General features: G+C 43.6%; 2 protein-coding genes across 4 annotated transcripts in view; both read right to left on the bottom strand.

The window, feature by feature from the left end:
• Positions 1-11,146, bottom strand: part of fyb1b (FYN binding protein 1 b) — an 18,574-nt gene extending 7,428 nt beyond the window's left edge. For both annotated transcript variants that reach the window (XM_083793215.1, XM_083793216.1), the window contains exons 1-7: positions 10,968-11,146; positions 5,279-6,314; positions 2,517-2,667; positions 1,990-2,066; positions 1,787-1,809; positions 867-919; positions 403-538 (exon numbers count right to left, since the gene is read on the bottom strand). In XM_083793215.1, the coding sequence (XP_083649341.1) occupies positions 403-538; positions 867-919; positions 1,787-1,809; positions 1,990-2,066; positions 2,517-2,667; positions 5,279-6,314; positions 10,968-10,970 (1,479 nt within the window). In that variant the 5' untranslated portion in view covers positions 10,971-11,146. The remainder of the gene's footprint in view (positions 1-402; positions 539-866; positions 920-1,786; positions 1,810-1,989; positions 2,067-2,516; positions 2,668-5,278; positions 6,315-10,967) is intronic.
• Positions 11,147-13,048: 1,902 nt separating this feature from the next.
• ccdc80l2 (coiled-coil domain containing 80 like 2) lies at positions 13,049-27,401 on the bottom strand. Of its 2 annotated transcripts, none has more exons than XM_083793143.1 (12): positions 26,688-27,401; positions 26,409-26,497; positions 25,422-25,595; positions 25,042-25,193; positions 24,149-24,457; positions 23,052-23,301; positions 22,368-22,524; positions 21,671-21,807; positions 18,996-19,141; positions 18,434-18,537; positions 18,116-18,196; positions 13,049-14,136 (listed from the first exon to the last, which is right to left on the bottom strand). In XM_083793143.1, exons 1-12 carry the CDS (start codon positions 26,962-26,964, stop codon positions 13,772-13,774), a joined length of 2,241 nt encoding a protein of 746 aa, XP_083649269.1. In that variant the 5' UTR covers positions 26,965-27,401; the 3' UTR covers positions 13,049-13,771. The 2 variants fall into 2 exon arrangements, with proteins under 2 accessions (XP_083649269.1, XP_083649270.1); XM_083793144.1 differs by having other exon boundaries at positions 25,042-25,187.
• Positions 27,402-27,646: the final 245 nt, after the last annotated feature.

The raw sequence follows: 27,646 nt of genomic DNA, 5'->3' as shown, positions 1-27,646 counted from the left end.
CCAGAATGGGTTAATGTCATCGCTGTTGGGTAGAAATCTTGTATCTCCATATTTTCCGAGTAACTTAGTTAAACCCTACTTCGTCATACTACAGTATATGACACGAAAGTAAAAAAATAAATAACATACGGTAGCAGAACTACAAGGTCACAATGGGTTGCACCGCAACACGTGACGTAGTTAGTTATTTATGAAACATTTGGAAAGTGAAAGTGTGTCTGTGGATTTTATAAATATTTAACCAATGGGGGAAAAAAAGTATTAACAAGAGCTTGTATATAGCTTAATATTAATAACTACTTTGGATCCATTCAAATACACGTTATATTTTTTCCATTCACTGGAAAATATACAGGACGAGGTTATCACCCGACAGCAACGATATTATAGTAGGATAGTCACTTTGAATTTCTTCCTGGCATCTTGTTCTTTCTTCTCACGCTCTCTCTGTTCTTTCTTCTCCAATTCCACACGCCTTTTCTCTTCCTTCTCGTCTTTGTCTCTCTTCTTCTCTTGTTCCTTGGGGTCGGTGGTGTCCCTGTTGAGGGGCAGAAAGGGAGACAGTGATGGACACAGCAGCAAGTTACGGAAGGAGGAGATCCCTCTCCTGACTGACTGGATACAATTGGTATCCCATTAGTAAAGCTAAATGCTGTAGAGATGGGGAGAATACTGAAAATCCTTTTTTAACAAAAACATATCACTTAAGCCCCGTTTACAGTAAGTAAGCATGCACGCTGGGAAACCGCCAGAGATATAGCCTTGTGAACAATTCTGTGAACATGGGTGCAAAAGTTTAGAAGAGTGGCAGGTCATTTGTGATTGAGGTGCCCTTTGTGGGGGGGAAAATAATTTGTCGCCCTCACCATCGCTCATCGAGATCCTCATACATCTCCTCATCACTTTCATCCTCTTGGCTCTGTGCAAAAAAAGAAGAAAATAAATAAATAAATAAGCAAGGAAAATAATTGCGACCGAAGGAATTGTGCATTTCCCGTCAGTGTGTGTGTTGGTTGGTTGGGGGTGAGAGATCAAGTGACATCACGTGACATCATCAGGGATGGAGCATGTGACATCACGTGACATCTTCATCAATATTAAGCCCATATATGGAGATCCCTGATGTCATCAATATTGACCAGCAACTCTACATCTGACCTCAAACCTGCGATGTCTCCCTTTTGACTGATACCTGTCCATTTAAACTCTAGACGGGCCTGCCCCAAAGTTATTAGTGCAGCCGTGCCCGGCAGCCGGGTTCTTAACAGTTCCGGGTTCTAACGAGTTCTTAACAGGCCCGGAAATTAAGATCTTACCCCCCCCCCCCGTGCCAAAGCGCCAGCGCTCGCCCAGCAGTCTGCTGTCACCCAGGCGGATGCGTGCACTTTCTCGCCCCCAGGTGTCTTACTGGTAATATATAATGTACTGTATGTCTTGCTGTCTGTATGGAATGAACCAGCTCAAACCTTTTAATTTCAAGGACTCCCAGTTTGACATTAGGACCACGGACCACCATTTGATATGATTCTGTTCTCTGGGGCCCCCAGTGTAAAATCCTCAGTATATAACTTGAATACCAAACTATCGATCATTTAGCTGAGGATCCCCTAGAGGCTGATCCAAACTCCTTCAAGGACCCCATGTTGAGGATCAATGCTATAAACATTATAGTACTAGTATAAACAACAGTGTGTGTATAAACACAAATATGTACTTTACTGCCGTATCCACACGTCTGCGATTGTGCTCTGTGCATAAAAAATGTAATAAAATAAAAAACACTCACCTTTGGCCTTTGACTTGGGTGACCTACAGAACAGGCATGATGAATTGTCATTACAAGTGAATTTCATTTATTCACTATTGTCGTAATACAGAGAAGCATTCTGATTACTTGAACACATTATAACATGTCAGAGCTATATGAACTACAATGATCCGAACAATGGTATGAATGATAATGCGGATTTCCAATTGGAGCTCTATTACCTGTGGAGGGTGGTAGTGGAGGTGGAGAGGTCATCAAGCCAACGTCATCATAGTTCTCATCTTCATCTGGTTGGATTCTGGAGGCAATATATAATAATATATATGCTAGTAATATGCTAACTCTTACACAATCTTCAAATCTTAGAGATAGTCCCTAATTCCTGCACCTCAGAAGCATTCTGCACAAGCAGCTACACCATCAGCTGCCATTTGTGTTCGCACAAATATATTTAAATGTCTTTATCCATGTATCCATTTCTGCTAAGCAGCAAGCTGTATAGTGTTTGACTAATTTGAGCGACTGCAAAGGTGAAACAAGTGGGGGGGAGGCGGGACATGCACATTTTCAGAGCTTTCAATGCATTTGAAAAGTATTATTAAACAGAAATTCGTAGGTGCGTGCGTGCGTGTTGTGCACGCGAGTGTGTGTGTGTGTGTGTGTGTGTGTGTGTGTGTGTGTGTGTGTGTGTGTGTGTGTGTGTGTGCGTGAGTGTGTGCGTGCGTGCGTGCGCGTGTGTGTTACTTACATGGCTCCTGGGTGTCGTGGGGGTAAAGAAGGGGCTGAAGGATGTGAGGTCAGCGATGGGGTCACATGGTTGGGGTGAGAGGTCAGCGATGGGGTCACATGGTTGGGGTGAGAGGCTGGGGGAAAGGAGGCCTTCCTCAATGCTGCCGGACCTTCATCACAACAAACACATAGTCATAAGCAAGGGTAAAAATGCGTGAGTGAACACATAGACATAAGCAAGGGTAAAAATGCGTGAGTGAACACATAGACATAAGCAAGGGTAAAAATGTGTGCGTGCGTGCGTCCATTCGGATGCATCCTGCACTCTCTCTGCACTGAATTGTAAAATGATGATTTACAACTTAGGCATTTAGCGTGCTCTCTTATACAGAGGAACTTACAATGCAAAAACAGATGACATAAACGTAAAGTCAACAAATGACAGTGTAAATTGTGTCATTCAAGTAGAGTGCAAAGAAAAACAATGTAGTGCTTCAAAGTAATAGTCATCTTTAAAATAGCCTATATTTGTTGCACCTTCCTCGTTTACTTTCCTGTAGTTAATCGTTAAACGTTCAAAGGTGTGAAAAAAACACATACTGCAACAAAGGCCTCATGCCTCATCAAGTGCAGGGTGAAAAACAAAGTTACATGCCTTAAGAAACAAATAGAAAAGTATCTTCACTGGTATACAATACACCAAGGTGACTAGATATCAAAGTAAAACATTATGATGTGATTAATATGTCCAACAGAGATGCATGTATTGCAACCTGTACGTCAGAAAATAGATCTGTATCATTATTAGTATTATAACACTGCAATAACCAAACCTGTGCATCGTGGCCCATTGATGCACCATGAAGGCTGTGAAGTGAGCCCCCAAATAATATTGTAAAGCACTACGAGTTTTTTATTTATTTTTTTAAGATATTCTTTTGCGGCTTACGCCTTTTATTGGTTTTTTGAAGGGACAGACAGTAGGCTGACAGGAAACGGGAGAGAGATGGGGGAAGACATGCCGTAAAGGCTGTGTCGGGCTCGGGAGTCGAACCCGCGGCGACTGGATTACCAGTCGGGTGCCCAGACGGTTACGCCACCGCCTGGGCCCACTACGAGATTAATGATAACGTAACATCAATGTTAAAAAAGGAATGTAAAAGAATAAACTCATGGTGAAGTGGTAAAAGTGGTTAAATACATTTGGAAGGAACATAAAATAAAATCATATAAGCTGTCCAGGGAATGTGTTTATTTCTTGTAAAGAAATACAATAAATAAATGTAACAATTTAGCAAGAAATAAACACATTTATAACAAATTAAACAATACGTTTTAATTGAACACAAAACAGATAAAGGTTTAACATGAAAGGAAGGGAGATGCCTTGCTATAATAAAGTCTAATGTGATCCATATCTAAACAGAACCGTGTCTACTATACAGTATGGTATCGTCCGGGGAGCCCAATCTCATTCTGTCAGCTATTAGGCATTGAGATGTCTTGTGGTGTTTTTTTCCCCACAATACTGTAAAGTCTGGCTGCAATACTAATACTGTTATTGTTTATACTTGTTGCCTCATGCCGGACTGTTTTGTTGCAGGGTCAGAGAGTTGAACTTGAACTTACTTCCCCATGCATGCACAGAGACAGCATCAGCTGTACAGACTCAGAGGAGACTCAGAGAAGAGAGGAGGTGACAGGGGGAAGCAGGCAGAGGACAAACTGAAAAGGGAACTCAATTGCATATAGAGGAACCAAGCATTTGTGTGACTGGAGAGAGAGAGAGAGAGAGAGAGAGAGAGAGAGAGAGAGAGAGAGAGAGAGAGAGAGAGAGAGAGAGAGAGAGAGAGTAGAGTTCAGCACCTGAACAAAACACTGTCAACTCTCTGACTTCATATGCTTACTGGGTGGATCGAACCCCTTTTGGTGCTTTAGCTATTGAAAAATTGCAGATCTACAAGCTCATAGCACAGCACCGAGTGCCGCGCTACGAGATTGTAGGTCTGCTATTTTTGAAAAATCTCGAAAATGTGGTGGAAATCTTTTAATATATGTTCTTTCAGAGTGAACGTTTTTAACTAAAATCTTCTTGAACAAATACTGTGTTCAAGTTCAGGAGACTTCGGGGAAAAAATAAATTCTCCTGAATGCTGCCTTCCGGCATGGCATGGGAAGGAGAGGAGTGGCATTTGCAGTTCTTTCACCATGTAGTAAAGGCTGCATTCGTGGTCTGGAAGGGACAGTTGTTTCACAGACGGTTAAATGGGCAGGGGCTGACGCCCCCTTTGATGTCTATGTGTGCACATGCCTGCTCCTGTCGATGGTACACAAGCTGAACAAACACACGACACTTTTCCCTCTTCATAGTTTCCCAATAAAATCACAGTTTCAGATCATAGGCTATCCACTAATCTATAAACATTTATTTTGTGACTATATGGAAACTTTTGGATTTTGGATAGCTTTTGGAGATCAAAATGTAACTGGAAACATATAGTGACTATCAGCAACTGCAGCCCCAATCTAAATATAGCGAGTGTTAATGACACAGTTGTATGTGACTGGTTGTATTTATTTGACATTTATACTAGCTGGCATGAATGCAGTGTTCATAAATAATAATGTTTCATCTCAGTTTTATTGCCAAAACCACATGCCGAATGTGTCACATCTAGGCTAAACATATTCAAAAGGCTTATATCTCATTATAGGAGGAGGACATATAGATTTGCAACAACAATTTTGATTATAATGATATATTAGTTCAAACCAACTCACCCTCATTGGAGACATGAGTGGCTCCTCTGAAGCCCTCGAGGCTTACTCTGGGAGGTCTGTTGGGCTTGGCCGGGGCAGGGCCCAGGGCTAAACTGTTGGGTAAGGGGTTTCGTTTGGGGGTCAAAACCTCATCCTCGCTGATGTCATTGGTCTCAGTGGAAGCAGCAGCCATCATTCTGACAAAACTAGGTTTCTTGGAAAGCGGAGGCCTGTCAGGTGGGGTGGAGTAGCTAGCACCAAGGGGCCGTTTGTTGACCCCGCCACCTTTCGAGTCATCGTCCGACGGGTCCGCCGGCTTCTCTCTCTCCTTGTTGAAAATACTCTGAGTAGTCCTGAAGTTGGAGATGTTGGGAGCAGAGTCTGGCGTATGGGACGTTTTGTTTGCGGCGTCCATATTAACTCCTCCCACGTCTTCATTTCGTAGACATAACTTTGACACCGAGCTGGTTGGTTTAAGTTGGAAAGGCGGTACCTTTGGCGGGGTGGGGCTGGCAGTGGACAATAAACCCCCGCTGTCCTCTTTGGCCCAGGGGGGCTTGAAATTGCCGGGTGACCCCGGGGGCGGAGGGGGCTTGGGAAAGGCGGGCTTGGACCCAGGCAGGTTGGAGCTCAAGGAGGGCTTGTGGAGCGGAGGCTTGGGCACTGGGACTTTAACCTCGGCATCCGGCGAGAGAGGTGGCTTGATGGGGAACGCTTTATACGCAAACAAAGGTTTAATGTTGCCGTTGGAGTCCTCTTGGGTGTTTGAAGACATGCCAGGCAAGCCTTTGGTCTTGGGTGCCCATCGTACCTCCGGGGCACTTTTTGTGGATTGATTGGAGACGGTGCTTTTAAGGAAAGTCGGTTTAGGTGGAAGTGTGCTGCTTGAGAGGCTCTCCATGACAGGTTTCTTGGGCTGCGGCGGCGGGCCAGAGGACACGGTAGGATGCAGTGCTGTTTTTAAGCGTCCCGGAGGTGGGATCGGTGTCTCTTCAGTGCTGTTGGCACCACCAGCCTGAAAGCGAGCCATAATGGCCTTTACATCGGCTTTGTTTTCCTGGAGGGAAGAGAAACAAACGGAATTCAGAATTCATCTAATTCAGAATCTGAAGAAAAATATTGTTGCTCCCGGGTGGAAACCTTAATATACTGGCTGCACAGAATAATTTCTGATATTGATACAGTATCTTATATCTCAGATCAGTATAGCCTATGCAGTATGTATACAGTATGTGCTTATATTCATTAAATAGTTCCTGTTGTGCAAAAAAGCCTCTTATACAGTATAACAATTGCACCAAACAGGAAGTTGGGACAATGGGCAACACTGTCAATGAATGTATGTATGAATGTACACAAAGGCTGTGCAGGTAGACCACATGACATGGCCCTAAAAATCCTTTGGTTCCATTTGTAGTAGGCTAAGGGCTACACTCTCACAGTTACAGAGTCCAGTCTGTTACAGTCTGGATAAATAGATGACTCCAAACATGTTTCAAAATGAAGTATCCCTTCAAGTATGGCATTTAAAATAAGTTATCATAAGCAAATTGTCTATAAATGTCAAGGATATCGATTCCCCAATGAAAGTAGAAATGAAGATATACCGGTATAGGCGACTGTTGTTGTGGCAGGTGCACGGCAGTAATAAAATACATCACAATTAATGTGAAAAGTAACAGTAGCAAGTACGACAAAAGTAGAACAATAAGAAGACCACCGGGCGTCAACTGTATCCATGTATCTTTGTTGCAGGCAAATCTAGCATGCATGCATTTTGTTTTCATGCAAATTCCCCAGCACAAGGTGTTTTTGTCTAGTAAGTTGTTATTATAGTAGGAGGGGTATAGGTGAGTGTAACACTGAATGTCACTGTAGTACACAAAGTAGCCTATGCCTTTTTTTTTTTTAATAAACGAATGAACAAAACAAAACATTGATATCCCCTCAATTGGTTAATTCATAATGTGCCTGTTCCCTTCCTAGAAATGTAGTGAGTCAAAAGTAGGCTACAATATTTGTGTCTTTGAAATGTAAAGTGCTGATACTCACAATATTTACTTACATACATACAGTAGCCTACTCAAGTAAACATGTTTACTGATGTAGATCAGCTACCCTGCACTCGTTGGCTACTGGAGATGCCATGACATGGATTGACATGGATTTCTAATCAAATTCTTTCAACGCAAAATGTTGCGTTCAAGATCAGGAGAGTTCAGAAAGAAGCAATTCTCGGGTAGCCTATATGGCATTGCAAGGAGACTAGGAGAGGAGGGGCATTTGCATTTCTTTCACCATAGTAAATGCTGCATTTATCTGGAAAGGGCAGTTGTTTTACAGACGGGTAAAAGGGCAGGGGCTGACAACAAAGGCAGCCCCCTTTGATGTCTATGTGTGCATGTCCCTGGTAGACATGAGTAGGGAGCTGCTGCCACACCCGTTTAATGAGGCTGGTTTGAATGAAGCCAGACACACAGCATGAACAATACCACAGCTATAGGAGGAAGTAGAGATAACAGGAAAGGAAAAGTACACCACCTGGCCTGTGTGCCATTGCAACAATTACAACAAAGCACAATACAGGAAAAGAAAACTGTATACTTCAACAAAGGGAAGCCGCCACAGCGGACAAAATGGCACGCTTTCAACACAGGAATTTCATGTCCACCTCCACCCAACACTCTTATACAGTGAAAAGACACGCCAATATTACATGATTCAAAAATCTTTAAAAAAAAATATATATATATATATATCATCCAGTATCGTAATTGTATAATTATAGGGTTGTCTTGTAAGGTCATAGACTGTAAATTAGGGATTTTGTATTATTGTATAAGAAGAAGAAAAAAAAAAGTGCACATGAATTTTATTTTATTAAGTGGGAAAAAAAGGGAAAAAAGGAGAAGAATTTATGCGTTTTATGTATGAACTTGTGTGTGTCACAATTTGAATATATAGGCTATAGCCTACTGTTTTTGAGTCTGGCGTAGAGGAGTTATCCTGTGCTGGAAACCATTTAAATAAACTTCAATGAGTATCTATCTAAATAATTATCACCTTGAACTTTCAATCAACATTTTGTGTAATAGCTTGCCACTGCCAGCCAAGATTAATAATCCTTATATGTGGTGGTTATTGTCTCCACCAGGCCGAAGGCATGTGGGGAGAGTATGTTTTGCACTCCGTCCGTCCGCGTGTCCGTCCGTCCGTCCGTCCGTCCGTGTGTCCGTGTGTCCGTGAACAGCTAATCTCGGCCACCGTTAACCCGGTCGATGCCATATTTTGCACACACACTCCCTGGATGCCAACGATGAACCTCTGCCCCAAACTTTCCAGAACAGCCTGTTATAGCGCCACCAGGAGGCCGCTTTGTGCAAAACAAGTTTTTGCACAGTACACCTACAGATTTTGTCCAAACATCACGCAAATTGGTACACAGTCTCTCTAGAGCCATTCAACGAAACGGGTCTTTCACATTTATCAGACTCCATCCTGATTGGTTAAGATTGGCTTCCAAAGTTCACAGGAGTGCTCAGTTTCAAACAAAATGCTGCAAATCATGAACACATCGCGTCATTTCCGTGAAATTGTGCACCCACATTCCCACTAGGCCGAGGACAAAATGCCACATGAACAATTTCAACTCAGCCTCAAGGTGGCGCTATAACTGGCCGAAAAGTGTTTTTACCTCTAACTGCACGGATCTGTGGATAACTTTGTATGCCAACTCCCTAGAGGCCAAGGAAAAACCTTTGCCTGTAATTTTTCACATCTGCTCTTTATAGCGCCACCAGGAGGCCGACATATGTAAAACACATTTTCTATTATTACTCCTTCAGATTTTATCCAAATTTCACGCAAATCGCTACACATGATCTCCATAGTCATGTGATCAAGACAGGTTTGTTTGATTTATCATATTCCATCCTGATTTGCCACGATTGGCTCCTACAGTTTTCAGGAGTAGCCCGCTTTGTACAAATCGCCACAACTCCTCAACGCAGCGCCCCATTGCGATGAAACTGTGCACGCATATTCACACTAGGTTGAGGAAGAAATCCTGGTGGAGACCTGTGCCCAGAAGGGCACTTTTTCTAGTTATTAGTTATTTATACCTGACACGCATAATAGTTTACTGAGAAACGTATAGTTTATTTGTCGGCTTGAGTGAAAGCAGACAACATTGTCTCGTACTGGTGGCGGCATTTTGAGCAGTTTGATGATTTCTTTCGTAGTTTAGAAACACATCGATGGGCTGTATTTTGCGTGTCTTAAGTACCAGGTCTTATAACTTAACTTAAGACCTGGAGGCATGTTCAATGCCATTTGGCTATTATGAGTGGCCAAAGAGCATTGACCACGCCTCCAGGTCTTAAGTTAAGTAATAATACCTGGTACTTAAGACACGCAAAATACAGCCCATATAGTGTCCATAAGGAAAAATGTCACCAATCCGTGGTTAACCAGCAACTCTTTGATTGCTGGACATCCCTGAACGATGCATTTCAGCTGACCACATTCACAGTATTCACACAGTGGCCATTTTGGCCTTATGGCACACTCAGGGGTCACTGAGGGGTCACACTCAGGGGTCATGAGGGGTCACACTCAGGTGATGGAATATTGTAGTGAGCACTGAGCAATGTTGCCATGTCTGCTGATTATAAGCGACTTGTTTTCCTGTTAGGATGCTTGTAATTATTGGTATAGTTGTGCGTTGCGTTATAGGCCTATGCATTTTGTCATCTGAAAATATTTTATGGCAGGCAGTCGGACTAGAGATTTGTGCTGTTAAAATGTTAAAAAATATTACTTACTTTTAGACAGATTGTTTTGAAAATTGCAGATCTACAAGCTCACAACACGTCACATCGCAATCTACAAGGTCACAAGCTCACACAGCGTGATCTACAACAAAGTGTTGCATCGCGACACTCTCTAAAAAAATAATCTGGCAACACTGGTAAGGAGTTTAGCATTGCAGTGGAACCTACAGATTACATGGTTTTAGTTAACTATATACAGTAGGCTATGTGAATCCCTCAGTCGTCACTATACAATATGTCAAGTCGTTTGATATTGATATTATTAAGTTTTCAATGTGCTATCCAGTCCAAATGACAATTTACTCCCCCGCACAATAAAAGCAAGCCTGGAATGCAGATGATGGAACCTCTTCTTGGTGCAATACCGGGCAATACCGAAGAGGAACATTGATTTGTAATGTATATTTGTGATGAAAACATGTTGCACAATATAGCTGACACAACAACTAAACACAGCCACTGACTGCTGCCACTTCTCTAATACTGGAATGATACTTGTATGTCTTTAAAATATGAATTAACATTGACTAATTAAGTATCTGTTCACAATTAGCTTGCAAGTCAGTAGCCTGGATATAGGCCTACTTATTAACACAATATTATACTTCATAACAAAATACAATCAATACATACAATCCCCAAACATGTGTGAACAGTACAAACAGTACAAAAACAAGCTACTTTTATTTACTTTGTAACTACATATCAAATATGACCTGTTCAGATTCTTGGCTTATTGGGATCAGATTTTGAGTGGTGGGTGACCACTAAAATCTGAACATGTCTCCCCATATTCCACTGCATATGATGAGCTCTCAGTAAACCGAGTACAGTTATAATTGTAGCTGCGTATGCCATAATGTATAGGCTATACTCACCATGTTTGAAGGTTGACGGCTCTCTGAGAAGATAGATATTTGTGTCGGCGAGCTGCTGTGGAGAGAAACTGTGAATGAGGATGGAGCAAACAGGAGCGTGACAACGATTTATAATGTGTATCCTGCACTTTGTCCTGTCATTCTGCAACCAACTACTTCCCTTCTCAGTACTGTGTACATTTGTGTGCGTGTGTGTGTGTGTGTGTGTGTGTGTGTGTGTGCGTGTGCGTGTGTGTGTGTGTGTGTGCACGTGTGTGTGTGTGCTTGCTAGCCATGGCTCCTTTATAGGCCTATCTCTAGGTTACCATCTCATTGATTTGCATATTCCCAGCAAACTCCCTGCAATTTCCAGACTGTGATGTAGGCACTAGGCGCACACACACACACACACACACACACACACACACACACACACACACACACACACACACAGAATTTATTTGCGTTCACATTTAACAAGAAATTTGTGAACACAAACAATAGTAGTGACTCAACAACAAGAATTTCAGGATGCAAATCAGGGTATACAGGAATGAAGCATCGCCACCTTCATAGGGCCAATTATCACAGACACTGAACAGAACTTTGCCAATGCCTTATTAGCTCTAGGCTTGGGCATTACTACAATCTGCAGGCCTCTCACAACTGATTTATGGACATTACGAGGCTTCCAAGCAGTTTACATTTGTAACCAACTAACCATGTATAATAGCACGCACACACGCGCACACATGCACACATACACACATACACACACCCCACTAAAGACAATGAAAGCAGTGAGTAAAGACAAAATGAAACTACAATATTTGATTCATACTTTGTGTTGTGATCTTAGATCTGCAATTTTCGGCATGTGTAAGAGAGTAGGCATCACTAAAAAACAATGGTTGAACATCATCTGAATCAGCAGCCGGGGAAAAATAAACAAAAGACATATAGTAAGTAGTCTGGGGCTAGGCCTAGATAATGACCTGCAAGGACGTGAGGAGCACAGAAAATAGCCCGCAATTAGAAGAAAGAGAAGTAAAACTGAAAGAATAAGAGAGGGGGTTCCATGAATGGACATTTTCTTTTCTCCCAAAAGCTCTCTTTCACTTCAGTATGCTGCACATATCTGCCAAGAAGAGTTCACAGACTGCAAACACATGGCCTTTTGGAGCCTCTGGCATTTCTCCTTGACTGCCCGTTTCACAGAAATATATCCATGGTATTAATTTGACCACTTGTGAGTGTACAGTATACCAATGGTCCATTTACACACTCTCTGGATTTTACAATGTTCCCTCAGCTCTCTTCCTCAGCTGTGTGGTTTAATAGTGGTTTATCTTATGGGCTATATCTTGCGCCACGCCTTAACCCTTATCCCTAAACTTATTTGCCATCTTTAACTATTTAAAAAAAAACATTTACAATAGTTCAAATAGCTGATCTACAAGCTCACAAAGTGTAGATGTAGATCGGCTAGTTGAACTATTTTAAAATGATTTTCAAAATAGTAAAAAATGGCAAATACGTTTAGGGATAAGGGATAAGGGTGGCGCAAGATGGAGCCCATATACTGTATCTTATACATGAACTGTATGTGTCCTTGATGCTAAACAACACCCAAAGGTGACAAGTCACATGACTCAACTCTATGCACTTTTTAACTTTTTTTTTTGGGGGGGGGGGGGGGGGGGGTCCATTTGTGTGATTTATTTCAGACAGGTCAGAGAGGAAACCAAGGTCAGAGAGGAGAGACAGGGATTGGATTTGAACCCTAGGGTCCTTGCGCGCCCCCTCACATGGAACATTATACTGGCGGAGCCACCAGGCACCCCAAACTATGTATGATGCACACTTCTAGATTGCCTTGTTGACTTTGATGAAGGCGGTTATGGGGATAAGAAAGTATTCATTTTGACCAGTTGAAAGTGTTTGCAGATGTTAAGTACCTGCTGTTTAAAGTAAATGCCATGGACGAACCATATCCCGAGGCAAGGGTCATAAACTCTCCGTTTTACTGTCGTAGGCTGTAGGTGTATAATGCCATGGCAGACGGCAAGCCTTTAAAAACAGATGTTCACTTAACACTTCACTAAACAAAATACTATTTATTGTAAAAAACAAAACAAAAAAACAAACAAAGCTGAAGTACATGCAGTTTCATTGTCACGATTGAAATGTTTCAACACAGTGATTTTCCATTTGTGTTTCTTATACACAGCAACGTTGTTTGGATTAAAAGGTTTGGACAGAAGTCTCGCCAAAAAGCACAACCTATTTGGAAGAATATTCTTCCTGTTCCATTGTTGCTGCAATCAACAAACATAAACATCTCATGCTTTTCCTGCGTGATCCAGGATAAAATGATGCATGATAGATCATCACCATAATATTCCATCTATAACGCAGCCAAAGCACCATATTGTAACATACAGTATATACAACCCTATTGGCAATTGGCAAATTACCAATTAAGCCCCATTTAATACGTAAACTATTCGAAAATAGCCAATCCAAAAGCTCACAACATGTCACATGATCGCGACGCCTTGTGAGCTTGCGGATCTGCTGTTTTCAAAAGACTTTGGGGAGATTTGGACGTAATTTGAAACACTTCTGAAACGGGACATTATTCTGCATAATGAGTACGTTTACTTTACGGTATAGCTTAGGTATATTTTGACGCCAATACATTTTCTACCTTCACTTAAAAAGTAAAATGTTGAACACCACATTGTGGCACCCGCTTTACTTCACGCCAAAAACAAATTTGAATACTGCTTGCTGCTTCCGCCACACACACTCCGTAACCGTCCTCAGTCCTGCGTGCGGCGACGATACAGATAGCCGTCCTCTGCGTCTTCCTCGTCGTAGCCGTGGTAGCTCCCTCCTCCTCCTCCTCCTCCTCCTCCGTCTCCTCCTCCTCGGCTGGCCTCCCCGGAGGAGGAGCAGTGGATGCCCAGGCTCCTCTGGAGCTTCTCCTCCTGGACACGGAGCTCCGTGGAGTCCACCAGGTCGTAGATGCTCTCCAGGGACCACATGGGCGACGGGAACCAGGCCTTGACGTCGCCGTCCTTGCCCACCACCAGCATGCTGAAGTAGTCCCTGCTGATCTTCAGCTGCTCCCGGAGGTTGTTGACCGCGTCCCGGGACAGGGGCTCCAGCTCCGTCTGGCTACGCCCTTTGGGTGGGGGGGGGGGGGATTAGAAAGGACACATGCATCTATACCGAATCGTTTTAACCCATTTTGACCTGAGATCAGATTCTAAAAATGTCTTCTACATCCTGACAGTTTTCTGAAAAAGCTATGTTTCAGTCGTTCTTCAATTTTTCGAAAATAGCTGACCTAGATCTGCTATTTTTAACATAATGCTAACACCAAAATGGGTTAGAAAGAAAACATGCCTCTATACCGAATCGTTTTCAATAGTGAATGGGAATTCAAATCAATAGAGGTATATGCGCGTGACATCATCATCAAACCCGGAAGTTATGCAGGAATGCCTAATGAGTGTCAAAAAACTACTTTATGGCATTGACAGCCCCGTACATCCACACAGAAAAGTCCTAGCTGAAACAACATTAAACAATGTTAAACGCACTTTTCCTGTTGCTTTGCCACTCGATGTGCCATTCACTTTAAGCATGCGCATATACCCTCTATGGACCGATTCCGTAACGGGTCTCACGGTCGCAGCGTACGTATTTCCTGTAGGCGGAGACGACACATCTGTGGTTTCCCTGCACCAAGCTTCTACTACAGTGAATGGAAAAGTGACTGATGTTAGTCTGCCTCAAACGTTACTCTTTTACCTGCTTTTTACTAACACTAACATTACAAAGATGCCCAGAACATCGGGATGAACCTGTGTGGTTTATGGCTGCTCCAACAGTAGTGGCAACATAAAAAAAAGAAAAACAAACGGAATGTCAAAATATTTACCGCGGTGGCTGAGAGCCATTACTCAATGGCTGAGAGCCATTGAGTAATGGTTGAGACAAAGCAATGAAAGGTCCTGAAAGATACGTAACGTCAATCTTACCCAATACCCAATCTTTCTGTTTTAGGAACACAAGGCTGCTGTACTTTATTCCTCATACTTTAATGCTTAGTATGAGGTATAACTAACAGCTCATCAGAGGTGGTGAGATCTCCTCTGTATCCTCCAAAGAGGATGATACGATGTCCCACAATGCAACAGCACATACCACGTATTGGACATGGTCCTTTCCCCTTGGGCTCAACCTTCTTCCAGGAGAAGGTCTCTGGACTGAATTTCCACACATCATTGAAGTTCTGGTTACGGTTCCAGCCACCAAATATGTACAGCTCTCCATTGTAGGTAAATGCTGAATGACAACAGCGTCCTTCTGGTAGAAGTTGTGCAGAAGCCTGAAGGTGTGTTCAACCAGACGTTGGTATCTGTGTCAAAAACTCTGATGGTGTTGTAGCCCCCCTGGGGCTTCAAGCCCCCGAATACAAACATCTTGGTACCAATGATGGTAGCAGAGTGAGCTGATGAATCAGGAGGTGGAGTTCCTCTGGTGTTAATTAAAGTCCAGACCATTGTGCTGGTGTCCAACTTGTACATGTCATTAGTGTATCCAGTCAGCTTGGTGTCTCCTCCATGGATAAACATGACCTTCTCCAACACACAGGCTGAGTGGTAGCACCTCTCCTCTGGAACAGTCCCAGAAACCCTGGGTTGGAACCATCTGTGGGAGTCAACATCAAATGCATAAAGCACATTGCAGTAAGGCCACCCTCCCCAGATGTAGACTGTATCTTCAACCAACACAGCTGTGTGGTCGTGGAGCATGGATGGAACCTCAAGGTGACCTCTTCCTGGTTCCACTGGAGGTAACTTCTTCCAGCATAAAGACATTGTGTTGAAGACATGGACATCCATCTGTTCCATGGTGTTGAAGGTCCCTCCATCACCGTAGCCTCCAAAGGAATACAGTTTGTTCCTCACTGCTACAGCAGCATGATAGGCTCGCTTTGGTCCTCCAACTTTGGAAACGGTCCAAGACAACATTGCTCTGTCTGTCTGTCTGTCTGTCTGTCTGTCTGTGTAAGGGTGGAGAAGGTTCTTGGTCACAAGAGCAGGGGGTGCTGACCAGCTGGTATAATCCGAAGTTAGGTCTTGGCTATATCTTTATCTTTACGGGCAAGTTGGTAAAACTTAATCTGAAAGGCATAGTTTAGATTCTCAAACTGACTAGATTGAGGATGATAATCCGACAGAGGACGATGCTGGCAAGATGAGGAGGGGATGAGGTCACAACTAGGTAGGCACAACTAGGTAGGCGTGACATCAGCCCTGACAGTACCCCCCCCCCCCCCCCCTCGAGGACCGCGTCCACGCGTAACCATCGTGCTCGTGCGCCTGGTGTTGTCAAACTCGTCGAGTAAAGAGTGTGGAATCTCACGACGGGGCAGCCAGAGCTCAACTGGAGGAACGCCATCAGGCTTAAGCGAAGGATCCACGGGATCCACAAGATACTCCAGTGATCTGTGTTTACGGCGCAGCGCCAGCAACTTACGGAGTCGCCGTGTGGGCTAGGAGCGGGAGGTGCAGCAGGAGTGGCGATGGAAAGCTGAGGCGCAACGGGTGTGGAGGGGATGGTAGGCGTCAGATCAGGAGACGGTTGGGCGTCCACAGCTGCGGAAACCGGTTGGGGTGCAGCGGGAGTGGAGGATGTGGTAGGCGTCAGATCAGGAGACGGTTGGATTTCCACGGCAGCGGAAATTGGTTGGGAGGAAGTGATGGACGCAGATGGGAGAGAGGCTACCCAAGGTTTAATGTGGGAAACATGCATGGAACACAACGCATAGATTCCGGTAATAGAAGGCGCACCGAGGAACGATTGATGATGGAGTCAATAGGGAAGGGGCCGATGAAGCGTGGAGTCAGTTTGCGGCAAGCCCACTTGAGGTTAAGGTTTTTGGTGCTCAAGAGGACAAGTTGTCCAGGGGAGTAGGTGGGCGCCGCCGACCGGCGGCGGTTGGCTTGAATCTGCGAGCTCTTAGATGCGCGCAGGAGGGACGTCTGAGCCCTGCGCCAAATTCTCTGACAACGCTCGATGTGGGTTTGGACCGAAGGAACCGCGATCAACTTCTCCTCAAAGGAGAGAAGGGGCGGTTGATAGCCCAAAGAGCACATGAACGGGGAGAGACCAGTCACGGAGCACACCAACGTATCATGCAAATACTCTACCCAAGGGAGGAAGGAAGGCCAGGCAGCGGGTTGGAGGACGTGAAGCAACGGAGAGCCTCAGAGAGGTCCTTATTCATACGTTCGCATTGACCGTTAGACTGGGGGTGGAAACCAGAAGAAAGGCTCACGGTGCAGTTCAAAGCTTTGAAGAAGGCCTTCCAAACTTGAGAGATAAACTGAGGGCCTCTGTCGGAAACGATGTCCGAGAGGAGACCATGGAGTCGGAAGACATGGGTCATCAAAGCGTCTGCTGTCTGCATGGCAGAAGGGAGTTTAGGTAGGGGGATCAGGTGGCAAGATTTAGAAAAACGATCAATGACCTTTGGATGCCGTCTCCGCCTACAGGAAATACGTACGCTGCGACCGTGAGACCCGTTACGGAATCGGTCCATAGTGGAGTGTTGCACAATGAAATAATTGAATAATTACTTGATGTCAACGAGGTTAAAGTGTCATAATTAATGATGATCAGGACCATCCAAAGACTTAAGAGGATCCCTGGCTAACCTTAAAACATTATACTTGCCCTCTATAACAAAAATTACTAAATAAAAACACCATCAATATTTTATTTCTTTCATAAATAGAGAATCTTTCACTCAATAGGGACTGTTTGGACTATTTGCGCCGCCCTCGTTGAAAACAATGTATTTCAAACTCCCGCTTGTCCCTCTCCAGGCTGCATGAACAGCACTCGAGTGCTCGGTTTCTGCCCCCTCAATAAATATAACTATTTTATTAGGCTCTGGGCTAGACCACACATATGACATATGACATCATCAGCTTGCGACGGGAGCAGTCCCAATTGAGTGAAAGATTCTCTATTTATGAAAGAAAAAAAATATTGATGGTGTTTTTATTTTTATTTGTTTTGGCAAGTATAATGTTTTAAGGCATATTTGTCTCTTAAGGTTACAATGTATATTCAATGCAACTCACCATTGAGGGGAAACAACTCCACAGTTCCTGAGGATCCTGCTCCTGATCCAACTAGCTTTAACAAGGCAAAGTGCCGTATACCTGGAGACAGAACATTTTCAATAGATCAAACGTTGTCCTTTCCTCTGTATCCACACGCCTGTCTAACTATGAATGATCCATATGATCCAGAAGGTTGCACACAATACTAATCTAATCAGGTCTATATAGGCATAATGACCTGTCTTTTAAAAGTAGACACTGACTGGAGCTATAAGGTCATATTAAAAGGAATATTACAATAAGTACACTGTATCTACATTATGGTCTGTAACTGACCCATAGGACACTCCTGTCCACCGAGGGCAGAAAGCTGCTGCTGGTACGAGTACTCATCTTCAGAGGGAGTGGAGATCAGCAACAGTCTCCTCTTAGACACGAACCTAGACACAAACATCTGGGTAATTAATCAACCACACTTTGGAGACTCTTATGAATTATTAACAAGACGTCTGGGTCCAATAACGACGTGGCTGCGTATGATGATTCCATAGTTTGGGCAAGGTTTTTTCAGCACGTTTCGACCACCATTCGTCGATGGCTTCGCTCTGAAAGTATAATAGAATCAAATAACAGCATCCACGGCAAAGTTGTGGGCAACGCGAGCCCCACTGACTTCAATTTAAAAAATAATAGTTAAATGTAATATTTCAAATAAATAAATAAATAGATCCTCTTATAGACAGCTTAGACTCAGAAACAGGTATTGCCAAGTAGGTAGATACGGAACATTCTTTGCAAGAGACAATTTCTTAGCTTGTAAATGTTCTATTTTTGACAAGCTGTTTCACAATGAGGCATTGCATAGGAGTGATATATACTGTATATACAGTACATGTACCTAAGCAGTGAATTCTCCGGCTCTTGCTCAGTTTTGGAGCAGGATGGAGGAGCCAACTTCTCTTTTTCCTTTTCCGGCCGCCGTGATTGAAAGTTGTCAATGTATTCCAACAGAGCCATGGGTGATGGGGGAGCCTCAAACACTTTCTGGAGGAGGGAGAACGGTAACAGTTTACAATTTAGACATTTTAGCAGAGCCAGAGAAAGACGTATAAAGTACAAGATTGGAGTAAATACTAAATAGCATAAACCCTATATGCCAGTTTAGGTAGAAGGGTACACACAATAAGCCTCAAACACGAGAGGTAGTGCAGCGCAAACTGTTTACTGAGGGACCAGCAGCAGGGTAATGAATACATGCACCTGCACCTGGTCCAGGTGATTAAGTAAAGACACTCATGTAACCATATAGCCAGAGCCATAGATTAAGACAGAGTTATGCAATAAACTCTGTTCACGTGGGGCCAGTCCAATGGCCCTAATGGTTAATGGCTTCTAATCTACATAGACTTCTATTGGTTTGTCCCTATTTGAAGGCTTCAAATAGGGACAACCAGAAATTTACGGAATGCATTGGAGTCTATGGTACATGAACCACATGACCGGGCTGTTTTCTGCCCCCTCAAAATCGCAACTCTTCTATTAGATGGCTCTGACCATACAGTAGCTATCATGACAACCACATGCACAATCACTGTAAATGCTCTAATCCAGACTGGTTCACAAACCTTTTCATGTCAAGGACCCCCAAATTGATACTAATTAGCCTGCGGACTCCCATTTGAAGAGATATGCGATACTCCCATTTGAAGAGCTATATCCCATGAGAGAAGATTTTTACGGCTCTAGCAGCAATTCTCAACCATTTTAATTTCAAGGACCGCCCGTGTGACATGCATTAGGCTACGGATCCCCATTTAATGGCATTTTTATATCTGGGACCCTGATTTATATTGTAAAATCAATGTTTAGTTAACTCTGAGAGTGTACAAATGGAACCAAATGGACCCGTTAGGGTCCGTTTGGACCCTAGTATGTATGTTATTTGCTTTAGTCCGTAGACCAAAGCATGTCAAACTGGGGGTCCTTGAAATTAATAGGTTTCGGAATCACTGCTAGAGCCGTAAAACCTTCTCTTATGGGGGTCACTGGCATATGTTTTCAAATGGTGGTCCGCGGCCTAATAAATGTCGATTTGGGGGGGGGGGTCCTTGACATGAAGAAGTTTGGGAACCACTGTGCTAGGGGCTGAGCTAGAGCCTGCATTTGGGTTTTCAGACTGCAGCACAAAATGGGGAGTGAATCCGTGGTCCACTCCTGACTGAGGGGGGGGTTCATTCCACAGCTTAGGAGCCGCAGGAGGGAGAAGAGTCTAGACAGGTTGGCCAGGGTTTTTGGGAAGCTGACCCTTGACCTTGGTTAAGTGTGGGGGGAAAGGGGTTCTCATGCGCTGAGCTTAAGGCCGGCCTTAACCGTGCCCTCAATTGCCTTGAACTTCAGGTCATCGCCTGTTTTGAATTTGGACGCGGCTGAAGGGAATGCACTTAGGGCTCTGACATGAAACCGTATGGGCGGTTGAAGACCAGGTGTGCTGCCTGCAGCATTCCGGAGCACTTGTAGTGGTTCGAGTGAGCAGAGACAGTGGTGTAAAGAGTACTCAATTGTTTTACTTAAGTAAAAGTACCAATACTGCAATTTAGAAGTACTTTGTTACAAGTAAAAGTACGGAATTGAAAATGTACCTGAGTAAAAGTACAAAAGTATCGGCATCAAAATGGACTTAAAGTACTGAAAGTAAAAGTATTCATAGTGCAGAATGTCCCATTTCACAAGTTCAAAATGTGTACAAAATCTATTGAAAATAGCAGATCTACAAGCTTGTAGATTTGTCTGTGTAACAGTGTTCTTATTTATTTCCTCTCATCATCCCAAAATCCATTGTGTATGCCATGGTGGTGAATGATCTATTTTCCCCCCATTCTGTTGTTTCTGTTCTTTCTGTTAGTAGGGAGAATAATGTGCACAAGGATTCTAACGCACACCAAAACCTATTTTTAGCGGTGCTGGCCCCATGGGAGAGAACTTGAAGAGGGAATCTTGAAACAACAAGAAAGTGGCCGCACACGCCAATAGCCAGGCTGCCAATACTTTATTTAGGACAGTATAGGATAGTCTTAACCCATTTTGGGGCGGGAACCCTTTTTGGTGTTTTAAGCATTATGTTATGCTTTAGCTATTTAAAAATAGCAGATCTACAAGCTCATAGCGCGGCACAGCGAGTGCCGTGGTACGAGCTTGTAGGTCTGCTATTTTTGAAGAATCGTGAAAATGTGGCGCAAATATTTGAATGTAAATGCTTTCACAGCGAACATTTTTAACTCAAAGCTTTGCTTCTGGGGGGTCCCTGGAACAACATATCTTCAGATAATTACATATAATTTTTGGGGGTCCTTGAGATGAAAATGTTTGAGAACGACTGACATAGAAACATGGGGTTTTTCTGAAAATTGTCAGGATTTAGAAGACATTTTGTAGAATTGTCCTCACGGTCTAAATAAAGTATTGGCACTCTGGCTAATTGGCGTGTGCGGTCACTCTCTTGTTGATAGATATCCCTCTTCAAGTAGGGAGAATTATGGCATCAGACAACCCACCAGCCGCCGGAGGCCTCCTTACATTGGGCTTGATGTCGTAGTCTGTGACTGTCATGGAGAAGAGGTCAGACGAGGATAACCCGAGCTCTGATCTCACCAGGGAGATCAGGTCTGGATCGGTAGACTGTTCTGGAAGGTCGCTGAAAGGTGGCTCAGAGCCTGGAACACACAGTCCCGCACGCACGCACACACACACGCACGCATGCGCACACAAACATACACACGTACATTTGAATGGGCACACACCAAAAACCTGAGCCATAATGTAACATTGAGAGTGTTTACCTCTGTTGTTTTCCACGGTAATAGTAAAACATAGTCATGTATGAACGAGTAAAAGGTTCAAATGGACCGTCCATTACTGTCTGTAACTCTGAGAGTGTACAACGCATTTGTAGTTGTACTCTCTTAGAGTTATGGCCGCTCCTTGAAATGAAAAGGCTTGAGAACCACTGCCTTATAAAAATCACATTTTGTGTGAAGTGAGGGGCGCTGTTATTGTCATACATCATCATACATCACATGCCATGATCAACTAATCAAATCATCACATTTGCCGTGCTACAAACACATACAAGCACAACTCATACACACAAACACACAAAGCTGTGCATAAGAGGGGCTGCTAGCGCCACACACACACACACACACACACACACACACACACACACACACACACACACACACACACACACACACACACACACACACACACACACCTTGCTGGTAGTGTTGCAGGGTGAGCGTTGCATCGTGACCTTCACCCACAATGGTTGCCATGGTGATCTTCCTGGTGGCAAAGTCACAGTGTCTCTTCTCGTTCTCCTCTTTCTGCTGCATGTACAGCGTTGCATGACTGCTGGGCGTCGAGATCACCTGCAGGAGTTACAGCAAACTCAGTGGAATCGGCAATGGTGACAAACGCAGACAAGAGCATCCGTAAACACAACTTTACCCATTTTGGGGCGGGAACCCCCTTTGGTGTTTTAGCATTATCTTATACTTTAGCTATTGAAAAATAGCAGATCCACAAGCTCATGTCGCGCTATGAGCTTGTAGGTCTGCTATTTTTCTTTAAATCGTGAAAATGTGGCGCAAATCTTTGAATATATATTATTTCAGAGCAAACGTTTTTAACTGAAATATTTGCTTCTCGTCGGCGGCCAATTACATACTGTATCATTTCTGGGATCCTTGACAAGAAATAGGTTGAGAACCACTGACATATAGAAACATAGGTTTTTCAGAAAACCTTTAGGATTTAGAAGTCATTTCTTTAGAATCGTCCTCAGTCCAAAATGGGTTAAATATATATATATGTCATGTGAAATGGTACTAAATCACACACTTTTTCTTCTAATATATGTATACATGCTATCATGGACCGAGAGGTAGGATGTTACCATCAGTCTTCTCGTCCCCGTGATCAAACTCTGCACAAACTCCTTGAAGGCGGTTTTATCCTTTTCAGTGGCCTCTCTGTTGGACTTCTTTCCTCGTCCTTTCCCCTTCTTCCCTTTCTTTCCTTTTTTCCCCTTTTTCTTAGAGCCGCTTTTCTCCGGCGAGCCGTCCTCTTTGTCGTGCTCCTCTGTTCTACGGTCGCCACTCGTCACGCCGTCTTGTCTCTGTCCTCCTTCCACGTGGGAGTCGTATCTAAAGACAGGATGCATTTTAAAACGTTATCGTTGATCATGAAACTGAATTTCCGCAAAAGGACAACAAAGCATCTATCTAGAATAATATTATATCACTGGTTCCCAGAGTGGTGTCCAGTAGTTAGGAACCAAATGGAACCATTTTGGTTCCTCTTATATACAGTGTTGTTTTTGGCAGCAAAATTTCGATTTCATAGTCTCTTGAATAGTTTTCATTTAGTTTTTTTGTTTTTTAGTCGAACAAAATGTATTTTGGCGGTGCCTTGATGCCGTCGTAATGATGCCGTCGTCACTTGCTGAAAATAGCCGATCTACAAGCTCACAACGCGTCGCACTGTGACGCGTTGTGAGCTTGAAGATTGGCTATTTTCAGCAACTAATTGAAAAATGACTTATACTGGATCTCTTGTCCTCTAGTCCCTTCCTATTTAGTCTAGTTTTTATTTGTTGACGAAATTGTCAGTATATTTAGTCTTAGTTTTAGTCATCATAGCGTAGTTTTGATTTCGTTTCCATTTAGTTTTCGTCAGTGGAAAAAGGTAGTCGACGAACATTTTTCGTCTTAGTTTTAGTTGACGAAATCAACACCGCTTATATAGTATCTGAGTTAAATTAACATTGAGCATGACTGGTGTCCCAGAGATAACAAGATGGGGTCTAATAATAACGGTCCTTGAAGCTCTGTAGTCCGTACGAGTTGCCATGGGATGAGAGGGCAGTTTGATAAGACAAAACACAGCTACAGTAGATTATGGACATGAAGTGAAAGCGTTGCCGAACATCCCCATTTATCTATAATTATTTCGACAAAGCGCACAGTTTAAAAATACGAAAGCCCAGCACACCTGTTGGTCTTCACTTCCCCATTGCTCCTGGAGACGCCCTCCGGAGATTTGTGTGACGTTTCCTTTTCGACGCCGCTCGAGGCCTTCCCCTCTGCGGACCCTACGGCAGGTGGCTTACGGATAACAAACCTCGAGCGCCCACGCAAAATGTCCTGGACCTTGTTCTTCAGAACCACTTTCTTGTTCACAAGCGCCGGTCGTCTGTGCAACACAGAGGTCACATTGCCGTGCCCCTGAGAGCTACGTCCCGCTTTCTTCTTCGGGGTTCTCTTTTTCACCACAATCCTCCTCTTGGTGACACGCTTGCACCTGATGAAATAAATAAAAAGTCAGTAGACACTTCTTTAAAGGACACTTCACCCTATTTGCATTTTTTTCTTTTTTTAAATGACGTTTAAAAGATGATGAACACTTTCCTGGGGGTCTTTATGTGTGTATAGTATGTGGTTTTAGATATTTTAGATTTTAGCAGTGAGCCCAGTGTCTCTGATGTCATCGACACTGGGCTCACTTCCTTCCTGGAGACCAATTCCCATAATGCTTTGGTGCACTGCTCCTCCTCGTGGATAGGGGGAGGGGTGGAGGGCTGTCTTACTGAGACAACATGTAGTCCAGGAAGGAAGTGAGCCCAGTGTCCATGGCATCAGAGACACTGGGCTCACTGCTAAAATATCTAAAACCACATATTACACACATAAAGACCTCCAGGAAAGTGTTCTTTTTTCCCCCCTATAATTATAATTATTATCCCACGATTTTGCAACCCATTTCTTCACCCAGTGTCAATTATCTAATGTAATCCTGGGCGCCAAACAGCATTGGCCACACCTCCAGGTCTTAAGTGAAGTCATAAATAGGGCCCAAAGTATGTAGATTGAATGACGGGACAATACTTTAAAGGGGAGCCTTTTCGTGTCATCTTCTCCAGCCTCCTCATGGGGAACTGGTCAATGACTTCCAGAACCGCTTCCACCCGAACTGGGTAAGGGAACCGCTCACTGACCCGCAGGTTCTTCTTCAGAACCAACATGGAAAATGCCTGCTCCTGGTTGGAAGAAAAGGGCCAAAACACGCACGCACGCACGCACGCACAGTATGCTTCCATTTACAAATGTGTACAGAAACACTTTTACATAGTGTTTAAACGATGTTAATAAGACCAATATAAGGCTTTATTTTTTAAATATGCTTCATCTGAACTTTTAAATGGCACTATAAAATAGGGTCCTGGTATAATAGAGTTTGAGAACCCCTGGTCTATATAATTCCGTACCTGGTTGGTGAGCTCAAGGTAGTGAAGCAGTTTGCTAACAGTGTCCGGGTCTAGACTCTCTACTACGGCGTCTCCTTCAAAAGTGGTCTTCTGGATGCGGCCTTCCATCATGGCGTTCTGAATGATGGTGACGATGTAGGTGTCTCTCTCTGCCAGGCGGCAGTTCAGGCCCTCCTGTTGGATGGAGGGGGCGGATGGAAAGAGGAGTGGAAAAAGAGGAAAAGTAAGTAGCTTTTTTGTGTCCGTGGCTGGCTGGGTCTGTCCGAGCACGAAAATAGCGTTTGGTTGGTTTTCACAACCAAGTGTCACTGTTGCGCAGCCTAACACACACACACACATATGGGTGTGACAGTACAGTACAGTACAGTACAGTACAGTACAGTACAGTACAGTACAGTACCAGTACAGTACAGTACAGTACAGTACAGTACAGTACAGTACAGTACAGTACAGTACAGTACAGTACAGTACAGTACAGTACAGTACAGTACAGTACAGTACAGTACAGTACAGAGAGCCCCACAAGGTAACTGTCATTTCTCAACCGTTTAGGACGCGGGGCGTCCTGATAGTTAATCGGACAAGAATACAAGTCAAATCAGCCGGTGATGGGGATAATGTTGTTAAACAATGTTAGTAATAACCATGAATCATGTCTATCTCTATCATGGCTGATCAATATGTACACCTGAACTGTATCTGTTCCAACTCCATGATTGACAAATCTTACTATCCCATGGTGGGCGATCACTTTTATCAGCCCCACAGGGCTGATATAGCAGTAGCTGCGGCCAATCAGCCCAAAATAAAATGCCACCACACATTCACCTCTCACTGTGAGTGGCCTCGCTGCTGAAGGAAGTAAGTCTTTGTCTTGTTGTCTTTGTTACGAAAATAAGGCTATGGGTATACAAACGAGTACCCGGTCAGTACATTGTCAGACAATGAATGAATGCCACAGGTGATAATTAATCCATACAACAGTACCTGTTCCATGTCTTCCAGTTGCTTCTCCATCATACGGAGGTAGTTGTCACCATGCGATGGAGATGTGATCACCCACAGTCGTTTCTTACCTGTGAGGAGTACAGGGTGGTGATTATTCCATAATGTGCTACGTTAGATAGCTGTATGCATGCATCCATGCCACATGTGGATAATACAAATCCTGCAAATAAAATAAAAAACAATCCTGAAATGAACATCGAGGATTTTACTGTGTACATTTGTACTGTGTTAAACGTAGGTAATTATGGATATAGTTACCAGCGAAGTTAGCCAGGAAATCAAGCTCTGGTGCCAGGTTTGATGAGGGGTCCTCTATGCCCCTGTTTTCTTCTGGTTGTTCCCTATCCTCGTCCAGCCCGAGCCCCTGGCCCAGCGCCTCCAGGTCGGAATAGTCTCCCCACTCCCTTACATTGGGGTCCAAATGATCCTTGGACTGGCTCTGTCTTTTCCCTGTCCGTGCTGCAAGCAAGTAGTTACAGCCCCACAGAAGGACAAGCAGCAGCAAAGACCATTTGGAATGATACAAAATAGACATCGTCTTCAACCTGGACTGCTGGTTATAGCTTGTTTGTTGATTAGCCGGTTCGATCGGTCAGAATCAAGTCACAAATAATCCTTTCGCTGCACACATTTGTGTAGTTATTTTATCACCATCAATACATATATACGATCTTGTTCTTATTAGGTCATAACCATAGGTTTTGGTATTGGAGGCAGCTTTGCACTGACTTTTAACCTACTTTCCAATCCTTATTGTACACTCACAGAGAAAAAGAGAAAACAGAGAAAAAGTTCTAGAATCTCTTCTGCTCTCAGAACTCCAAGATGGGGAAAAACAACAAAACTAAAAAGTACAGTTTCAAGTCAAAAGTGAATTTAAAATCCTCAAATAACAAGTGCATTCCACAGGAAAGAGAGGGCAGCACAAAATACAGCTGGGCTGTAGCACTGCTGGCTGTTCTCTCTCTAGCAGAGACTGAGAGACTGAAAGAGACTTTGCAAAGTCCTTAGTCCTCCTCTGTTGCACACAAGCACGCACACATGAACACACGCGTGTCAACACACACAGACACACACACTCTTGCACGAGCGTGTGCACACATTCCTGGTTCACATTATAGCCAAGCGTTGTTAACAGGAAACTCATGGAATTTTCTTTAACTTCAAAGCATTTTCTCCCTGAAGAATCTCCCTCGCTCTCTCAATCTCTCTGTGCG

The sequence above is a fragment of the Protomyctophum parallelum genome, assembly GCF_964188405.1.
Source record: "Protomyctophum parallelum genome assembly, chromosome: 21".
Classification (NCBI taxonomy): domain Eukaryota; kingdom Metazoa; phylum Chordata; class Actinopteri; order Myctophiformes; family Myctophidae; genus Protomyctophum; species Protomyctophum parallelum.
Note: the sequence above shows the minus strand (reverse complement) of the source record. Positions and strands in the feature narration are given on the sequence as shown.

Coding starts and splice junctions, on each gene's coding strand:
- ccdc80l2 (XM_083793143.1), bottom strand. CDS start 26,964: ATGTCTATTTTGTATCATTCCAAATGGTCTTTGCTGCTGCTTGTCCTT. Junction 25,596..26,408: donor AACTGGAAGACATGGAACAG/GTACTGTTGTAT, acceptor TCCATCCAACAG/GAGGGCCTGAACTGCCGCCT. Junction 18,197..18,433: donor TGGACAGGAGTGTCCTATGG/GTCAGTTACAGA, acceptor TTCTGTCTCCAG/GTATACGGCACTTTGCCTTG.